Source organism: Bison bison, unplaced genomic scaffold (assembly GCF_000754665.1).
Source record: "Bison bison bison isolate TAMUID 2011002044 unplaced genomic scaffold, Bison_UMD1.0 scf7180017864330, whole genome shotgun sequence".
NCBI classification, from domain to species: Eukaryota; Metazoa; Chordata; class Mammalia; order Artiodactyla; family Bovidae; genus Bison; species Bison bison.
Window position 1 is genome coordinate 13,710,167 of NW_011494902.1, and position 18,630 is coordinate 13,728,796.

At 37.8% G+C, this 18,630-nt stretch overlaps 1 protein-coding gene across 1 annotated transcript in view; it reads right to left on the reverse strand.

The window, feature by feature from the left end:
* ZEB2 (zinc finger E-box binding homeobox 2) overlaps window positions 1–18,630 on the reverse strand; it is a 134,760-nt gene that overhangs the window by 19,475 nt on the left and 96,655 nt on the right. Inside the window, exon 7 of the mRNA XM_010853708.1 lies at window positions 356–544. Coding sequence (XP_010852010.1) covers window positions 356–544 — 189 coding nt within the window. The remainder of the gene's footprint in view (window positions 1–355; window positions 545–18,630) is intronic.

An 18,630-nucleotide genomic window follows, 5' to 3' on the forward strand; every position in this document is an offset into this window, starting at 1 on the left:
GCTTTTTGGGTACCCGTAAAGAAGAACAAAAGGTGAGGGTCAGAATCTCTAAACTTTTTTTTTCCCCTCAAAAGTGAAATATTTCGGAAAGATAGGAATCCATGTAGATATTTTTATCTCTTAGAAATAGGCTCTAATTGTTCTTGTTCTTTATTGGATGTACAGATGACACAAATTTGCTGACAAAAAAATTTCACAATACCCTAAAATTACAGTTCTAATCTTTGCTCATGAAATTCCATGCCTCTGCAGCTGTTCTTCAAATTTTAAGGTAAACACCCAGGCATGTAGTGCATTTGTAATTGTAACAGCTGCAGAGGTCAGCGTCGTGGCTAAAAATGAATTACAGCCTCACCATTTTCTTCCTGCCCATTGGCCTCTGGCGTGCCAAGGCGAGACAGCTCCTCGGGGGCTTCTGGGTAAATGATGGCTGTGTCACTGCGCTGAAGGTACTCTTCGATGCTGACTGCATGACCATCGCGTTCCTCCAGTTTTCTTTTGGCAAAGTATTCCTCAAAGTCTGATGTGCAATTTGCATTCTTAACTGAAATGGTAAAAAGGAAAAGAAATGTCTTTTCAGGGCCTTCTTCCCAGGAGCCTCCGTCTGCCTGCATCACCGTAAGACACACGGACTTGCAAAAAAGACTACAAATACCTAGTTTATTTGTAGGGAGTGTTGCTGATGACCACTTACTGATCGAATGGTTATTCTCATAATATATGTAAAAAAAAAGAGGATACTTTGCTCTAAGTTAAATAGGCATATTTTATTTTCCTCTTTCTGGAAGACTAGTCTGTGTGGTTTGCAAAGAATTAAAGAAATTTTAAAATGCTTTTCAGGGAAAATGAAAAAAAAGAACTATATTCTAAGATCCATAAACATGGGAGATAATATGAGCTCAAAGCTACTTTAATAATCTATATAAAACTTTCTTTTTTTAAAGAAAGGTGTATTTAATTTTTTATAGTCCACTAAACTTAACATTCCTAACTATATATTCATTCTGTTGTTAAAGGTAAGCTTTTAACCCTCCACTCTCTGAACATCACAGACTACCAGGACTACACAATTCAAGAGAGATGCAGAAGGATGGATATTCCTGGAGAGATAATAATGAGATTTTGTTAAAAAAAATTCAAGGAATGTTGGAGTTTATCTTTTCTTAAAATTTCAATGTTTAGCTCAATATTTTAAAGCTGCTGAAAATAAAATTAAGCTCACACTGATAGAAATAAAAAGTAACAGATCGAGTTAAGAAATTGGCTATCCTGCAATGTGATTTTGATATGACTTTTATGACTCTGTTCCCATGACATGAATAACAGGTGTAAACCAATGTTAGCAATTTGTGTCCCAAGACTGTATATTAGAAACTACTAGCTATGTTTTTGGAGAAGGCAATGGCACCCCACTCCAGTGTTCTTGCCTGGAAAATCCCATGGAGGGAGGAGCCTGGTGGGCTGCAGTCCATGGGGTCGCTGAGAGTCGGACATGACTGAGCAACTTCACTTCCACCTTTCACTTTCATGCATTGGAGAAGGAAATGGCAACACACTCCAGTGTTCTTGCCTGGAGAATCCCAGGGACGGGGGATCCTGGTGGGCTGGTGTCTATGGGGTCGCACAGAGTCAGACACGACTGAAGTGACTTAGCAGCAGCAGCAGCAGCAGCAGCAGCAGCTATGTTTTTAAAATAAGTTGTGGCTTAAATATCCTAAGTAAAAACTTTTATGCATAAGTCAGTGTTGGGAAAGTGGGTGCCACGTTGTGGCTACCAGAAGTAAGTGAAGAATAATCCTTTGCTAGTACAATCCATGGTGGACCATACTTTCATAGTTTTTGAGGACAGTAAACCTTGATCTCACTACATTCTTCATCTCACCTTCTCTGTCATAAAAGATACTATAGTATTGATATTTGTCATCCTAATTCTCCCCGGCAATTTGTGGCAAGGTGATATTCAAGCAAGCCAGTCAATTTTTATTTTTGGCTTTTACTGTTATGAATGTTTATGAGAAGACTAGAAAGTGGAACCTTCCATTAATCAATAAGTATTTACTGAATGCCTGGTATGTGATAGGCATCATGTTTTGTTTTGATAAGCAAAATTGTCTCAAAAATAGATATAATATTACAAACTCAAATAAGTGTTATGAAAGAAAGTTACACGGTGGTATTACAGAAGTAACAGGGGGCTTGACAGGGACCTGATGGAGTCTGGAGGATCAGGAAAGCCTTAACTGATCATGAAGCATGAAGTTAACTAACTTTAGAAGCCAGGGTAGAACAGTGGTGACTGGAAAGAACATGGGGCATTTCAGAATCTCAAAGGACTTTGCTAGAGTATGGAGAGAAAGAGGGAGCTTGATGTAAGTGTAAAGAGGAAGGTAGAGACCAAAGCCTGCAGTGTGCGCTAGTCCTGCTAAGGATCTGGATTTTCTTCTAAGAAAAGCAGGAAGCCACTGAAAGATATCAAGCAGGAAAGATGGTGGGGTGAAATAATCGGTTATCTGCATTTTCAAATGACAACCCTGGTTACAGTATGATACGGACTGCAGGAAGAGGAAAGTAGACCCTGGGAAACCAGCTAGGAGTCTCTTACCATTGATTGGGCAAAAGATAAAGGTTAAAAAAAATGGTGAGGGAGATTATAAGAAGTGGTTGCGTTAGATTTGGGGAAAGCTTGGATGTGCCAACGAGGGACCGGTGAAGACCCCACCCCCTTAGGTTTAGGCTTTTCACATCGATAGATGGTTAAGTGATATCAGCACCGCAGGAAGCACAGGCATTTTAAAAGGTTTGAAACTATGAATGAATACATCGGATCAAACAAAAGGAAACCTGGGGCATTACATTTGTAGACTATTAAACTAAGTGCTAACAATCTGAATACTGTGATCTCAAATGTTTCTCTTTTGCCTCTCTAACTTCTGTTAATTTTAACAAGAGCAATGATCTAATTCCAGGACCTGTATTTCCTTCAAATAGAGGTTTGGAAAGTGTAAAAGTAGATTTAAGATTTTGTATCTTGAAATTTTGCTTAAATCTTCTCTTAGTATCTTCAGTCTTAACATCTTTTCTAAGTAGAATGGACATTGATTAAGATCACCTTCCCTCTGATCTATTCATGCTGCCATGGATGTTTTCCAAAGAATACTTGGTGGTGACTGTGATGGTGTCATTGAACTTGCACCGTTAAGTCACTAGGGAGGTATGAAGGAAATGCCAGCTTGCACAAACTATTTATTCATTGTTTTAGATCATCCAAATAACTTCAGATTTATCAAAAGTCGCTTTTGTTTTTTAAGTGCAAGAAAAGATAAAGGGGACAAAATGTGTGGATCCAAAATGAACCTTTTTTGAACAACTTAACTGATCTGATCAGGGATTGACTTCTTTATTAGCACCATGGCAGTAGAAAGTAAGGGGGTAGTGATTTTCTAAATTCAGATCTAGTTAAACATTGTCAAATGCTTAAGAAACGATTTAATTTTTCAAGAACATTGTCCCACTTGAAGATTCTTATTGTAACCTAGTAAACATGGATAGATATACATTTAATATCATCCTAATTTTATCCTGATATTTCAGCAAGTATTTGAATTATCTGGCTATCTTTGCATGAATTTTTATTTGCATATGAATGTTTCCATCAGAAATGTAATCAAATGCAAATTCAATTTGATTTGCATTAATAGCCTTTCAGCTTAAAAGGGAGGAAAATTCTGAATTTTCTGGATAGGCAAACTAAACTGCATCTAGACACACTACTGGTATTTGGAGAGGCAATTCATTCGGTAAATCAAATCTGGCCATACTAGATTTCTATGTCAAGTGTGTTGGGGACAAAAGATATCAAATCATGTGCTCTTGTTAAGGATCATCTTTGATCATCTTTGTAGCCTGAGCATCAAATATATTGCCTAGAAATTAGTAGACACTCAAGAATCATTTATGGAATGAATCTGGAATAAATAATGTCCTTAATGCTAGTCTTGGTGCAGAAGTCTTCTTAAAAAAGTTAGGTGTAGGAACTTAGACCTACTATTCAAGTAACTGTAGAACAATTATGTGATAAACTGTGTAGTTGTGATCATAAGTACTTGCAAGAATTTAATAGGACTCAGGGGAGTATTCAAAAGGGTTTCGTGAAGAAAGCCAATCATTTAAATCTATCTGCTCTATTAGGATTTTTCTTCACGTGGTATAGATATGCTATTAGTTATATATCTCAATATTTAGAGTCACTTAAGTGGGTTAGAGTCTAGTGTTCTATGAACTAGGTATAACCATCATGGATGTAATGTGATTTTCCCTAATCTTGCTATGGATGCTAGTAACATATGGTTACTAGTATATGGTTTCTCCACTCAGTACCACAACATTCTTTGCTTGGGATGGTTCCCCACTGTCCCTATTGCTAAGATTTATGGTACTCAAGGCAGCTGCCATATTGTTGCATGATCCTGCTCCCCTAGATCCAGTGGATTAATCTGCTCCTGAAGTGAAGTGATCTTAGCTCTCCATCCTCTAGGTCAAACCATTGATTGGTCCAGTGGTAGTCAAGAATCCCACTGAGTTTCAGTCAATCCCTTTCCCATGATTTTAGGACTTGTTTCCAAAGAGAGCACCAAGGCAGATTTATATTTTCCAAGTGACTACAACTATATGATGTAGAATGAAAGAATTGATAAATCCCATGTAAAATAAGAAAATTTATCAAGAGAGAAAATGAAGCAGATACCTAAAGAAAAGCAGAGACAAGATGACAAGCTGTGACAGCAGTTTTCTAGCCACACTTATTCCTGAGGTCAGTCGGCACCTGTATCCTCCCAGTGAGCAAAAAAATTCCCTCTTCTACCTTAGGCTATGCTGTGTTTCCGTCTCCTAGACTCCCAAACACCCTGATTGTTACCATTCTAGAATAAATGATGGAATTAAATTTTGGATACTCTCAAAACTGTAGGGAAAGAAAATGTTTTGATTCTATTTGGAAGTCTGCACTTTTGTTTTTTACAAAGATTTTGTAATACTGTATAGCAGAATCAGGGATGAGGTAGAAAATTTGCTAGAAAGTTATAAAATTCCTCACTGCATTTTTCTAGTCTAAAATCAACCTCATTTTCTTTTCTGTTTTTCTATAATCCTCTTCACTCCTCGATCTCCTTGGAAGAACTGCCAAAACACACTGACAAAGGATATTTGCATGGTATTTATGATCAAGCCATAGCAAAAATTCAAAAGAAACCTCAAGTAATTTCTTCCTATACCTCTCCAGAGATTTTGCATTTAGTCCTAAAATTTACCCTGATGTCTTGCAAATATCTCAGCCTTCCCTAAGGTCTGGTAAACTTTCCTCTGTCCAAAAAAAGAACTTCATTAATTAAAAATGTTTCCTCATAGCCAAATGTGTTTTAATATTGTTAGGGTAACTTTCTAAGTCCCTTTAAGTCAAAAAAGCTCAAATTTCTTGTAAATATGTTGCTCACTCTTACTAACGTTGTTAATAATACTTTCATAAAAACACTATGTCTATCTTAGATATTAATATTTTTAATAGATAATGATAAATACCAACATGGACTGACTTTTCAAATTACTGTCTAAAAACAAGCAATTAACCTCTTGAAATTAAATCTCTGAATAAAAGATATTTATTGGTCTCTTTAATAAATCATTCAACTCATGTTCTCCTCATAAATATTTCTTAAAGACTCTTAATACTCTTTTTAAAGTATTTCTTTCCCTAAAATTATTTTTATTAGTCTTATTTTATTTTTTATAGCCATACCCCATGGCATGTGGAATCTTAGTTCCCTGACCAGGGATTGAACCTGTGCCCCCTGCATTGGAAGCACAGTTTTAACCACTGGAGCACCAGAGAACTCCTAAGATTCTTAATATGTTTACAAGTAGTTAACTTATAATGAGACCTTGATACTTGTTCCATCTCCTTTTTTTGATTACTTTTATTCTTTCACCATGTATTTTCTTTCTTTGTTACAAGCATGTGTTCATGAAGGAAGACAGGTGCTCTATTAACACTGGTCTATAACCCAGCATGATTTCACATTCATTAAGAAATTGAAGAAATATATTTGACTATTATGCTAAGCCATTTTAATAACTATCAAAATGAATGAATAATTCTTTTAGAAAAGAAAATACTTTGGAGGGTCTAGAAGAGCTGAAGCAAGTACCTATTAAAAAACTAAGTAGAATCATTCATCCATCCCTTTGTTTAGTAACTGTTTTTGAGTGCCTACTAGTACCAGAGCGTGTGCATAGGGATAGAACACAGTGATGGTGACCGAGAACTGCTTTTCTACTCTGTGATTCTCCTATTTAGAGACAAGTACATAAAGTGAGTGTGATTCTGCAATACACAGACATAAATACATAAATGTGTATTGGAGGAAAACAAATACAAACATATACACTTCCTTAGTATAAAACAGAAATTACATATTTATAATATCTGCTTTTACTCACTTCAAATGTCAAGGCAAAGGGACCTGAATCTAGATTACTCTATCTGTCATCTTTTTGAAATATAAGCTCTCTTTAAACAACATTTTAAATGGTAGGAAAACACAGAAAATTATTTTGATTTAGTCATTTGTATTGAATTTTTTAGTTTAAAGAAAGCCCATATTCTCATTTGTTGAATATAAATTCTCATGGCTACTTTGTTGACTAATTAATGTAGGATACATATTTTATCATTAAAAATGGATGCATGACTTTCTGCAGAAGGCTTCCAGAATGCACACTGGCACCAAATATCTACAAGCAACCTTGAGGAAGATGATGTTATTATATAGCCACATGGCCTTCCCAACAGAACCTCCAGGTGTTACAGAGGTGTGTGTAAAGCCAGAAAAGTCTTGTCAAAAGTGACAAAGCTTTCTTCTCTTCTTGTGAATTAGTACAATGTCTGGACCAGTCTCTCCATGCCTGCTCTGACATGGCTTTCTCCTGTGAACACACGTTCAGATGCCAATGAGTGTTCCCCATGTATAAGAGCTTCAGGAGAGAAAGTTCCAAGGGGATGGGACTCTGTAGTATTCTACAGAATCAAATACCTCCCCCAACAGCAGGAAGCAGCCCAATTGGGGACAGTGTCTAATTTTAAAGTGAGGTGTTTTTTTTTGTTGTTTTTTTTTTTTTACTTAGGGGATCATGAATATCCAGATTTAGAGACTACAAACCCTTCAATAGTTTTGGTGGCTATGTATTTGTATGAAGACCACTCCTTTAAAACAAAAATCCCCAAGTTAGATAATATGTGTTTACCTTTCATATACCTGTGAAATCTAAAATTTTAGAATTGGTTTATTACCAAAAAGACTCAAACTATTTTATTACATTTTAGACAGGTTTATGAAGGATGGTGTTTTTGCCCAGTAGGTCAGTGCTCTTCCATATGCTTTCAGTAGAGACACTTAAGGATGTTCCAGGACAGTGGTTTCAAAATGTGGTCCCCAGGTCAGCAGCATCAGTATCACTTGGGAACTTGTTCAAAATGCAAATTCTTGGGGTCCACCCCCAGACAGATGCGAATCAGCCATCTGTGTTTTAATAAGCCCTTCTGGGGATTCTGATATACGCCTAGTTTAAGAATTGTTACTCTAGGAATTCAGTTCTCTGCCTCCCCTGGCTAAGTAAGGCATTCAGTAATGTGGTTTGGGAAACAACACAGAATTAATTCTATGTCAAGGAGCCTTTCTGCCAATCTCAATCTGAGCTCATGCCCTCATTCTACAGAATATCATGTGCATGTCTCAATTGTTGAATTTTTCCCATACATGATAATCCTTCCTTTACATGCCCACGAGCTAACAGAGGCATAGAGGGTCTTATTCACCTTTGTATCCCAATGCCTGGGCTTCCCAGGCGGTGCAGTGGTAAAGAATCTGCCTGCCAGTGCAGGAGGTGCAAGAGAATGTTGGGTCAGGAAGATCCCCTGGAATAGGAAATGGCAACCTGCCCCAGTATTCTTGCTTGGAAAATTTTTATGGACAGAGGGGCTCAGACACAACTGAGCACGCATGCATGCATTCCAGTGCCTAGGACAGTGCCAGGCACACAGCTAATACTCAATAATTGAAAGATTGCTGCTGCTGCTAAGTCAGTTCAGTCGTGTCCGACTCTGTGCGACCCCATAGACGGCAGCCCACCAGGCTTCCCCGTCCCTGGGATCCTCCAGGCAAGAATACTGGAATGGGTTCCCATTTCCTTCTCCAATGCATGAAAGTGGAGAGTGAAAGAGAAGTCGCTCAGTCGTGTCTGACTCCTAGTGACCCCATGGACTGCAGCCCACCAGGCTCCTCTGTCTATGGGATTTGCCAGGCAAGAGCACTGGAGTGGGTTGCCATTGCCTTCCCCGAATTGAAAGATTGGACCCTGTTTAAAATAATTAACTTACTCATTTTGACTCAGCTACTTATGTTTTTTAATCTCAATATCTTCATCTATAAAATGAGCCAGTATGTACTTTCTAGGGAATCCTCAAAGTTTCAGAATTGCATCATTTCAATTAATTCTTTGCCCTAATCAATTTGCTTTTTATTCACTGCCTAGGCCTAGAGAGTTTTATCTGTATTGTTTTCAATTACAAACTCAAAGGAACACAGTTTTCTGATGGAGGACCCACATACACAGATTAAGGAAACATATTTTGGAGGTGCCAGACAACATCACAAGGGAAACTGCTTATTAAATATTTGCTGAATGAATGAAGGAGACACTCAAGAAGCTTGGGATATCTGTTCTTTCTTGTGGGAACTCTTGCTGTGAAGTGGAGATAGATGCTCCTAATCGCAAACAAAGCTTGTAAAACTGCAGCATTCATTCACCAGGAAGTGACAGGTTCTTCCTGATGTACACAGGTTATGGTCTGAAAATGACCCTTCTGTCTAACCTGCCAAGTGCTATTTCTGTTTTTCTTGCCTCAGAACCTATGTCTTACTCAGCTTTCTTTTTAAAAACTCATTGTATGCTGGAGAAAGAAATGGCAACCCACTCCAGTATTCTTGCCTGGAGAATCCCATGGACAGAGGAGCTTGGCAAGATACAGTCCGCAGGGGTTACAGCAGTCAGACCTGACTTAGCAATGAAACAATCACCACAATAAACTGGTAACATAAAAGAAAAAAAAAACTCATTGTATGAAATTAACTAGAAAAAAAAATTTAATGATAATTAAAAATTATCATTAATTTGCATGACAGATCTGACTAGAGGACAAAATTCTCCCAACCTATAAAACTGTGACCAATATTATACACAGGAAGAAAATGACATGCTTTAGAGCAGCAGGACTCTCTCCTTGTTAAGTATTTAGGTACTAAATGAATTGTCTGATAAACTGGTAAATTCACTGTTACACAATTGGTTAACACTATATACATTTCCGGAGAAGGCAATGGCACCCCACTCCAGTACTCTTGCTTGGAAAATCCCATGGACGGAGGAGCCTGTTAGGCTGCAGTCCATGGGGTCGCTAAGAGTCGAACACAACTGAGCGACTTTACTTTCACTTTTCACTTTCATGCACTGGAGAAGGAAATGGCAGCCCACTCCAGTGTTCTTGCCTGGAGAATCCAGGCACAGGGGAGCCTGGTGGGCTGCCGTCTATGGGGTTGCACAGACTTGGACACGACTGAAGTAACTTAGCATAGCATAGCATATACATTCCATTCAACTCTGCCCGAGAACTATTTAACCCAAGTGAAAGTGAAAGCCACTCAGTCGTGTCCCACTCTTTGTGAGCCCATGGACTATAGAGTCCATGGAATTCTCCAGGCCAGAATACTGGAGTGGACAGCCTTTCCCTTCCCCAGGTGTCCCATTAAGGGATACTCCAGGCCAGAATACTGGGGTGGGTAGCCTTTCCCGTCTCCAGGGGTTCTTCCTAACCCAGAGATCAAACCCTGGTCTTCTGCATTGCGGGCAGATTCTTTACCAGCTGAGCCACCAGGGAAGCCCAAGAAGAGTGGGTAGCCTATCCCTTCTCCAGTGGATCTTTCCAACCCAAGAATGGAACTGACGTCTCCTGCATCGCAGGCAGATTTTTTACCAACTGAGTTATCAGAGAAGCCCCCAGAAGAAACCTAGGTAATTTAAAGGTTTTAACTGAACTCCAATTAAGAGATACAAGAGGAATGGAAAGTTATAAAGCAAGAAGATAATAAAGGTACAAAAACATTCTCATTTCTCCACTGTCTTCTATGCTAATGATATGACACACAGAATTTATGCTGCAAGAAGCCTAACCCATTGCAGCCTGCTAACCTTATCACTCTGAATATCATTTTGGGGGCATTGGGCTTCCCTGGTGATTCAGACAGTAAAGAATCCACCTGCAATGTGGTAGGCTTCAGTTCGATCCCTGGATAGGGAAGATCCCCTGAAGAAGGGAATGGCTACCCACTCCAGTATTTTGGCCTGGAGAATTCCATGGACTGTATAGTCCATGGGACTGCAAAGAAGCGGACATGACTGAGTGGCTTTCACCCTCACTTTCTATCTTGCTCAAACAAGAGTTTAAATCTAGGTGTAGCTCTTTACCTGGGATTCAACTGCTTCTGAGATCCCTGCAAAAGATCTTGTACACCTGAACAGAATTTGTGTTTCTATGTGGTAATTCAGGCAGAGAATCCCTGATCCCACCCCTTCCCATCCTGCTCATACTCACAGATTATCTTAACATTGTGAGGTATAAACAGGACTGGCTATATAATGTGGGGGCTCGGTGCAAAATGGAGGCTAGATTCTTTACCACTGAGTCACCTGGGAAACCCCAAATGGCGGCAGTACTGCATCAAACCAAGGCAGAGGCCTTTGGGAGCACAGGCCCTTGTGTGCCTGCATGTACCACGTCCAGGACCCCAGACTCAGATCTAGAATCATGAGGCAGGAGCACTGAGAACTTCCCCATCCAGCGGCAACTTGCACAGCCCATGATTTTCCTTTTTTTTTATTCATTCTTCCCAGTAAAATCTCATTAGAAGAAATGATAGGGTGGGTGGAGTCCAAAATTTCTAGTCTAATGCCCTCACTTAACAGATAAAATGAAGGTATAGTGAAGCTAATGATTTGTAGAAAGTTACACAAATAATTTCTGGAAGAGCTGGGTAGAGAATTCATGTGTCCTAACTCAACCCATTACTCTTTGGACTATAGCATAATGAGTCAATATGAGAGAGAGAGAGAGAGACAATCCCACCTTTTTAGTTTGTATTCATGCCTGATTGGATATAATTTGAATAGGTCTTAGATGCTGAAAAGATTGCTCTGACATTATAAGTAGCTCTAAACAAAACATTATGACACCATAAAATTAATAGGGGAAAGGCAATATAAATGCCAACTTCAATATAAATATGACATTTTAAACTTTTTTTTTTCTCAATTTGTCTTTTCATGTCCTCCCTCTTCTGAATCCTATGAACTTTAAAAAAAAATTTATTAGAGGATAATTACTTTACAATATTGTGATGGTTTTTGCCATACATCAACATGAATCAGCCATAGGCATATACATGTCCCCTCCCTCTTGAACCCTCTCCCTTGTTTTATTTTTTGACTGAGTGACTGCATCTAAATCTACTGGGGTAAAATGGAAAAAACATCATGAAATTTCTTCAAATGCTTCACTTAAGAGACTTAGGGATTGTATTTTTCTCCTTTCTATATTTCCTAATTTGAATCATGTTACAAAAGGCACTCAATTCAAAAATAACTTTATGAAACATCTTGCAAAGGAGAATTTTTATTAACTATTACGGTTTTAGTAAATAAAAAAAATGTCTTTAAGGCTTAATTTAGGACTAGAGACCAAGAATCACTTTATTCACGGTTCATTTTGCTTTCCCATTTCACATATTACTTGTTTATCCCCCCCACATGCTTAATGATGTCCTCCTACATGAGTTCTGCTTCTTCAGATTAAATGAAACTGTGTCATCTCTTGATAATATTCCATCCCTCACAAACCTTTCCAGCGGAGCCATTCTTGCTTTCATTTGTCTTAAAGCTCAGAGCAATATACAGACGGGTCAAAATACTCCTTCATTCATAGCACCATTTCAAATCAGAGTGCCTGTTTTATTAATTTGTTCATCACTTCTTTGTTTATTCATTTATGCTTTAATGTGAAAAGCAACCTGTTTATAAACCATCGAGGCTGTATAAACACTGCACCTACTGAAAGGAAATATGGAGAAGAGCAAACTTAACCTTGACTCTCAAAAAGCCTCCAGTCTGTCACTGTAATTTTTTGAAGTCTTAAGTCATCCATTTCCACTATCACGTCTTAGGACACAACCTATACAGTTCAAGTACAATGACACTTATCCCATGAAAATGTTTACCCCAGGCTGTCATTCCTCTCATTCTGGGGAACTTCATTACTGTGCAGAATCGCAGAATCCCGGATGCTTGGTGCTCTGACTGTCTCTAGTCCAAGCACAGGGATTCCCTGCCACTCCTGGGTATGGCCAACCCTGGGGCAACGCCATCTTTTTGAGCAAAACTTGGAACTTTCACTCTCTGATTTCAGCCTGTTGCTCCATCCCATCATTCAATTCCTCATCTCCTGAAACAGGTGCTTCATTGTGATAATCAGACCCTGACAAGTCCCTCAGGCCATTTCACCTATTCTGATTTTGCCTGCCTTGGTTCACCTTGAATTTGGAAGTCACTTCCATTCCCCTTGTTCTTGTATCATTCTTGCCTTGCCAAACTAAAACCCTATGTCCATTTCCATACTGTCAATTGATGGTCTCTTTTTCTCCCTGCTTCCAAGAGTGCAACTTCTATGATGTGAATCCCATCAACTACCTAAAATTCAACCAAAGTCTCTCTACCATCATTCTCCCTTCTTCTTTTGATTTTATTGCTAGAAAAGATGTGTCTCTGCCCACAGCCAAGGCTACCAAGGCTATTCCCTCACAACTCTTCAGATAACCTACTCCGTTTTTCACCTCAACTCCTTTTACATTTTCAGCCTTTTCCTCTGTCTCTCTTTTGTACAGAGGCATGTTCAGCAAGCCTTTGTCCTGGAAAAAAACTTTCCTAAAATTTGCAGTCTCTTAAGTCACCTCCCTATTTTCATGTCTTTAGTACATCTACACATATTTCTTATTTAGCTACCATTGTTTTATTTACTCAATTGAATATGTCATTAATGAAAGTGACTATTCACTGTATGTTTCATGACACCTAATAAAATGCTTTGCACTTTGTAGGGTCTCCCAAATTGATTACTGATTTAACAGCTGATGAGGCCATAATTATTCATTTGTAAATTTTACCTTCACGTCATTGTAATTTTTGTCTTTCTTAAAGGCATCATAAGATTTTGCATTTCTTAAGGGTACGATTATACCTTCTATTTCTGTTGTTTCTTTCTTGAACCTCAGTTCAAATTCTGCACACAACAAATACTATAAAAAGAATGAAGTGAAGTACTTTCGTGGTTGTTAACAAGTGACAAATATTATTTAATTGGTATCTAGGACAGAAAGGAAAAAAAGATATGATTTCTTTTTTTAAATAGTTATGTTTAATTCTGAATTAAAAATGAACTCATTATTAATCAGTGCCAATATTTTTTATATGAGCTGTGATACTAGTCACTGATCAAGTGAAGGAAAAGTCTTTGACAGCTTTCAACGTCCTTATACACAAATATAATAAATACTGGTAAATCCTCTTCTACATTCAGGAAAAGGACACTAGATAAAGATGAATGAGATAGAAAGCTAAGCTAGTCCTTTTTAATCTTCCTATTTTAACTTCAAATGCAGCTTTAGTGCAGTGAAAAGTAATTTGTCCTACAACTTGTCTGGGTAGTTTTCCAAGATGTCAAAGGAATTTAATTGGCTAAGTCTCTCAAAATCAACTGGTTAGTCCTCCCATTACAAATTTGTTAAATATTGTATTTTTGGATTCTAGAGAAGTTAATGAGGAGCCAGTGTGAAGGGAGAAAATAGTTCCGAGTACATTTATCTCTCAGTGCATAAAAGCGGGTAAGCGTGGGACCTCCCTGGTGGCTCAGTGGCTATGAGTCCCGGCTCCCAGGGCAGGAGGCCAGGGTTCAATCCCAGGTCAGGGAACTAGATCCCACATGCCACAACTAAGACTGAGTACAACCAAAGAAATAAAAAATACTTAAAAAAAAAATGGGTAAGCTTACTTCAGATGCAAACAAACCACAAAAATAACCAAAAGAGGGTGCATACCTAATATATGTTATGCATTATACTTGGTACTTTAAAAATGATACACCGTTTTGTTTGGTTAAAAATGATATACCATTTAATTGCTACAATCAGATTCTGTACACAAGGAATCATTAGTTCCACTTTACTGACACATGATTGTAGAAATGAAGGCTTTTTATACTCAAGTTCATGAAACTAGCAATTGGTAGAGACAAAATTCAAATGTAGTTTATTTGACTCTAGAATCTAGAGCATCTGAAAATAACTTTTGGCTTTTTATCTGTGAAAGCATTTATATATTATTCCTAAAATATTGAGAGTATGTTTAACAACTATTAGCTACAGTCAATACAGTTAGTTCTTGAGAACCGAGACCTAAATTGGCCTTACCCAGTTCCTAGATGTATGGTGTTTTCCTTTTTCCAGCAAAGGAAGCAAAGCTGCAGGTGGTTATTAATAGCTCTTTATAACTAGAGTGCTAGATTGTCTGAGTAAATATAACTTTCACACATTCAAAGAGGAAAACATCAGGGACCTATTTAGGTCTTGATATGCACGTGGAAACGCATTAATGCTAATGATCACCGTGAACCTAAGATAGATCCTTGTTACTACTAACATGTAGGCAAACTCATGTTTATAATGCTCCCAAGTTTTTCCATTTCTCTAATCTTCTCAGAAAATAGCTTTAAAAAATACACTCAAGAATTCTATATAGTAATTCATTCTGAATTTGAATTTAATTAACATCTGAAAGATGTAAGGTTTATTGCAAAAACTTATTCTTTATGGGTTAAAGCATACATTTTTCATTTTTTAAAACATTAGAAGCAGTGTAAAAACATTAAATGCAACATATAAAGTTATTACTTTAAGTCAGGGTTTGCAATGCTCTACTTCCAATACATTAATTTTGCTGTGCTGCTAATGTAACTTTGTTGTAAAAAAGTAGTGACATACTACTCTTACTTCGGGGACTTAAATCCTGGTTTTACTTTCTGAAAATACTGGACTTAATCCTCATCACAGTAAATGCTTTGTCTATTTTGACTTCCCTTTTCAGAGTCCATTTCTTCTCCACCTAACATTTGTTCATTCATTCATTCATTTTACCAGTTTATAATGCGTACCGTGCGTCACTGCTGTACTCTGGGACAAACATGGAATAATCTTTTTATTAAAGCAAATATTTGGGGGGCACATACTAAGGCCAATAGATAACATTGTTTATTTAATTGCCTTAACGGTCCTATGAGATACATACCATGTTAATATGTCCCTATTTTATAGCTTACGGAATTGCTTGTCTCCATGAAATTAACTAGGTGAAATGTGTGCAAACAACATAAAGAGGAACAACTCAACGTGCTAAAATTAGTGGTGTGCACCTGAGGGCTGCGGGATTTCAGAGAAGGAAGAGATTGATGTGGCTTGGGGTGTTCAAGGATGACCACATTAAGGAAATGGGAGGTGAGATGGCTGTGAAGAACAGAAGAGTAGGTAGAATCCAGATAACTGGAGGAAAGAGAGTTAGAGATTGAGGTCTCAAGAGATAGCAAGGGGAGAGACTGAGATGTAGTATAAATGTGAGTCTTATTTGATATTACCAAGGAATTTGGTCTGACAAGAGTGTAACACTGGTGAGATGTGATGCCTCTCAATGCCTATCTGAAGAAATGTGGATTTTGTCTTTTAGGTCCTGGGGGACTATAAAAGATCTAAGAAGGGAATTTGTACCATGAGAAATGGATTATACAAAGAATGTGGACTGACCAAAGAGAGGAGCGCATGCAGGCTAGAGACCAACCAAATGTAACTGAGTCTTCCTTATCTGAGGGATTGGAATAAAGGAAGATGAAAGTGTATAATTTTTTCAGACAGGTGTCAAAAGTATGTCAACCTGTAAATATAAAAGAAAAGCCCAAGTGTTGTTTTTCTCTCATTCATGCTCTTATTTCTCAAAATACTCTTTCTGACTCAGGACCATTCTAGGATCTGTGGTGAGAAAATTCCACATCAGCACTGCTTTCAAGCAGCTTACAATCTAATGGGGAGAAACGCACCTGCAGGTGACTAAGCGTAATATGAGAGAGAAAGACCCTCAAAAGGATGAGTGGGAAATCCTGCAAAAGAGAAGGTCAGATGGCTTCCTGGTGGAGATGGCCGCACGATACTGGATGCTTGGGGCTAGTGCACTGGGACGACCCAGAGGGATGGTATGGGGAGGGAGGAGGGAGGAGGGTTCAGGATGGGGAGCACATGTATACCTGTGATGGATTCATTTTGATATTTGGCAAAACTAATACAATTATGTAAAGTTTAAAAATAAAATAAAATTTTAAAAAAAAGAACTTATGAGAAAGAATAGGAAGTTTTATCTTCTCTGGGTATGGTCCAGTATGTTAATAATAATTGAGGAATAGTATATTTTGGCATGCTTAGAAATAATAATTACTATATTTCTTAGTATTTTTAAGTAAATATGACATTAAAGTAAAAAGTTTGAGCTATCCATCCTCTATGATAGAAAACTACAGAGATTCCCAAGTACATTTGCATATATGTGGCTGATGGCATGAGAAAATTATAATAGTGAACCAGAAATTCATAAAAAACATTTTACCGTAATAATTAATGATTATGGAAAATTGTTTCATTGATAAGAATTTACCAAATCAATTTATTTTATATACCCACTAAAGTGTGTTATATTTAATACACAAAGACAAATACACCAATTTCCAAGATACAAAATCCATGATGAATATGAATTTCCATAACCCAGCATTTACCATCATTTAAGATATGAAAATATCTGAGTCCATCTAATTGCTGTTCTATTATTTTAAAACTGTTGTTTTTATTTTAAAAGATATATGTTACTTATGCAATTAAAATTTAATAGAAAATTAAGCTGAAAAAAAAAATGTGTATGATGTTGTCAGGCTAAGAAAGAATGAGTGGCTTTCTAGGTAGAAGGGAAACAATGAACAAAGGCAAAGGAGGATAAAGGGTCAACAATCTTCCAGGGCTGGGGCATATTCTGGGAAGTAGTATTGAAGGCAAGATGGGGTTAGATCATGGAAGGTGCCAAATCAACTGAAATGCTGACTCATTATGAAAGCAACAAAGAGATACAAGGTTGAATATGAACTGAAGAAGGGAAGGAAGTTATCCATTTGCCCTGTGTTTCAAAAACAACTTCAAACAAACTTTGAAGAATGGATTAAAGACATTGGGTATTGAAAATAGGGAGCCTAGTAAAATAGGTATTATAATAAATAGCTCAAATGAAAGATGAAAATTTAAATTAGAAGAGTGAAAAAATGAGCAGATTAATAAAAGTAGTATTTTGTATTTGTGATAGTGGAATTGACAAATTCTTTAATTAAGTGAAGTGTGTAGGAGTCAAAGATGATACCATACTTTCTAGCATGATCAGCTCTTCAGAGTGGGGAAAAACCTTCTGAGGGTAAAGGATATGTTAGATGATTTAGAGCCAGAAAAACATCTATTTCTGCTTTATTGACTATGCCAAAGCCTTTGACCCTGTGGACCACAATAAACTGTGGAAAATTCTGAAAGAGATGGGAATACCAGACCACCTTGACCTGCCTCTTGAGAAACCTGTATGCAGGTCAGGAAGCAACAGTTAGAACTGGACATGGAACAACAGACTGGTTCCAAACAGGGAAAGGAGTACGTCAAGGCTGTATATTGTCACCCTGTTTATTTAACTTATATACAGAGTACATCATGAGAAACGCTGGGCTGGATGAAGCACAAGCTGGAATCAAGACTGCCGGGAGAAATATCAATAACCGCAGATATGCAGATGACACCACTCTTGTGGCAGAAAGTCAAGAAGAACTAAAGAGCCTCTTGATGAAAGTGAAAGAGGAGAGAGAAAAAGTTAGCTTAAAGCTCAACATTCAGAAAACTAAGATCATGGCATCTGGTCCCAGCACTTCATGGGAAATAGATGGGGAAACAGGGGAAACAGTAGCTGACTTTATTTTTGGGGCTCGAAAATCACTGCAGATGGTGACTGCAGCCATGAAATTAAAAGACGCTTACTCCTTGACCAACCTAGATAACATATTAAAAAGCAGAGAGACATTACTTTGTCAACAAAGGTCCATCTACTCAAGGCTATAGTTTTTCCAGTGGTCATGTATGGATGTGAGAATTGGACTATAAAGTAAGCCGAGTGCGGAAGAATTGATGCTTTTGAACTGTGGTGTTGGAGAAGACTCTTGAGAGTCCCTTGGACTGCAAGGAGATCCAACCAGTCCATCCTAAAGGAATCAGTCCTGGGTGTTCATTAGAGGGACTGATATTGAAGCTGAAACTCCAATATTTTGGCCACCTGATGCGAAGAGCTGACTCAATTTAAAAA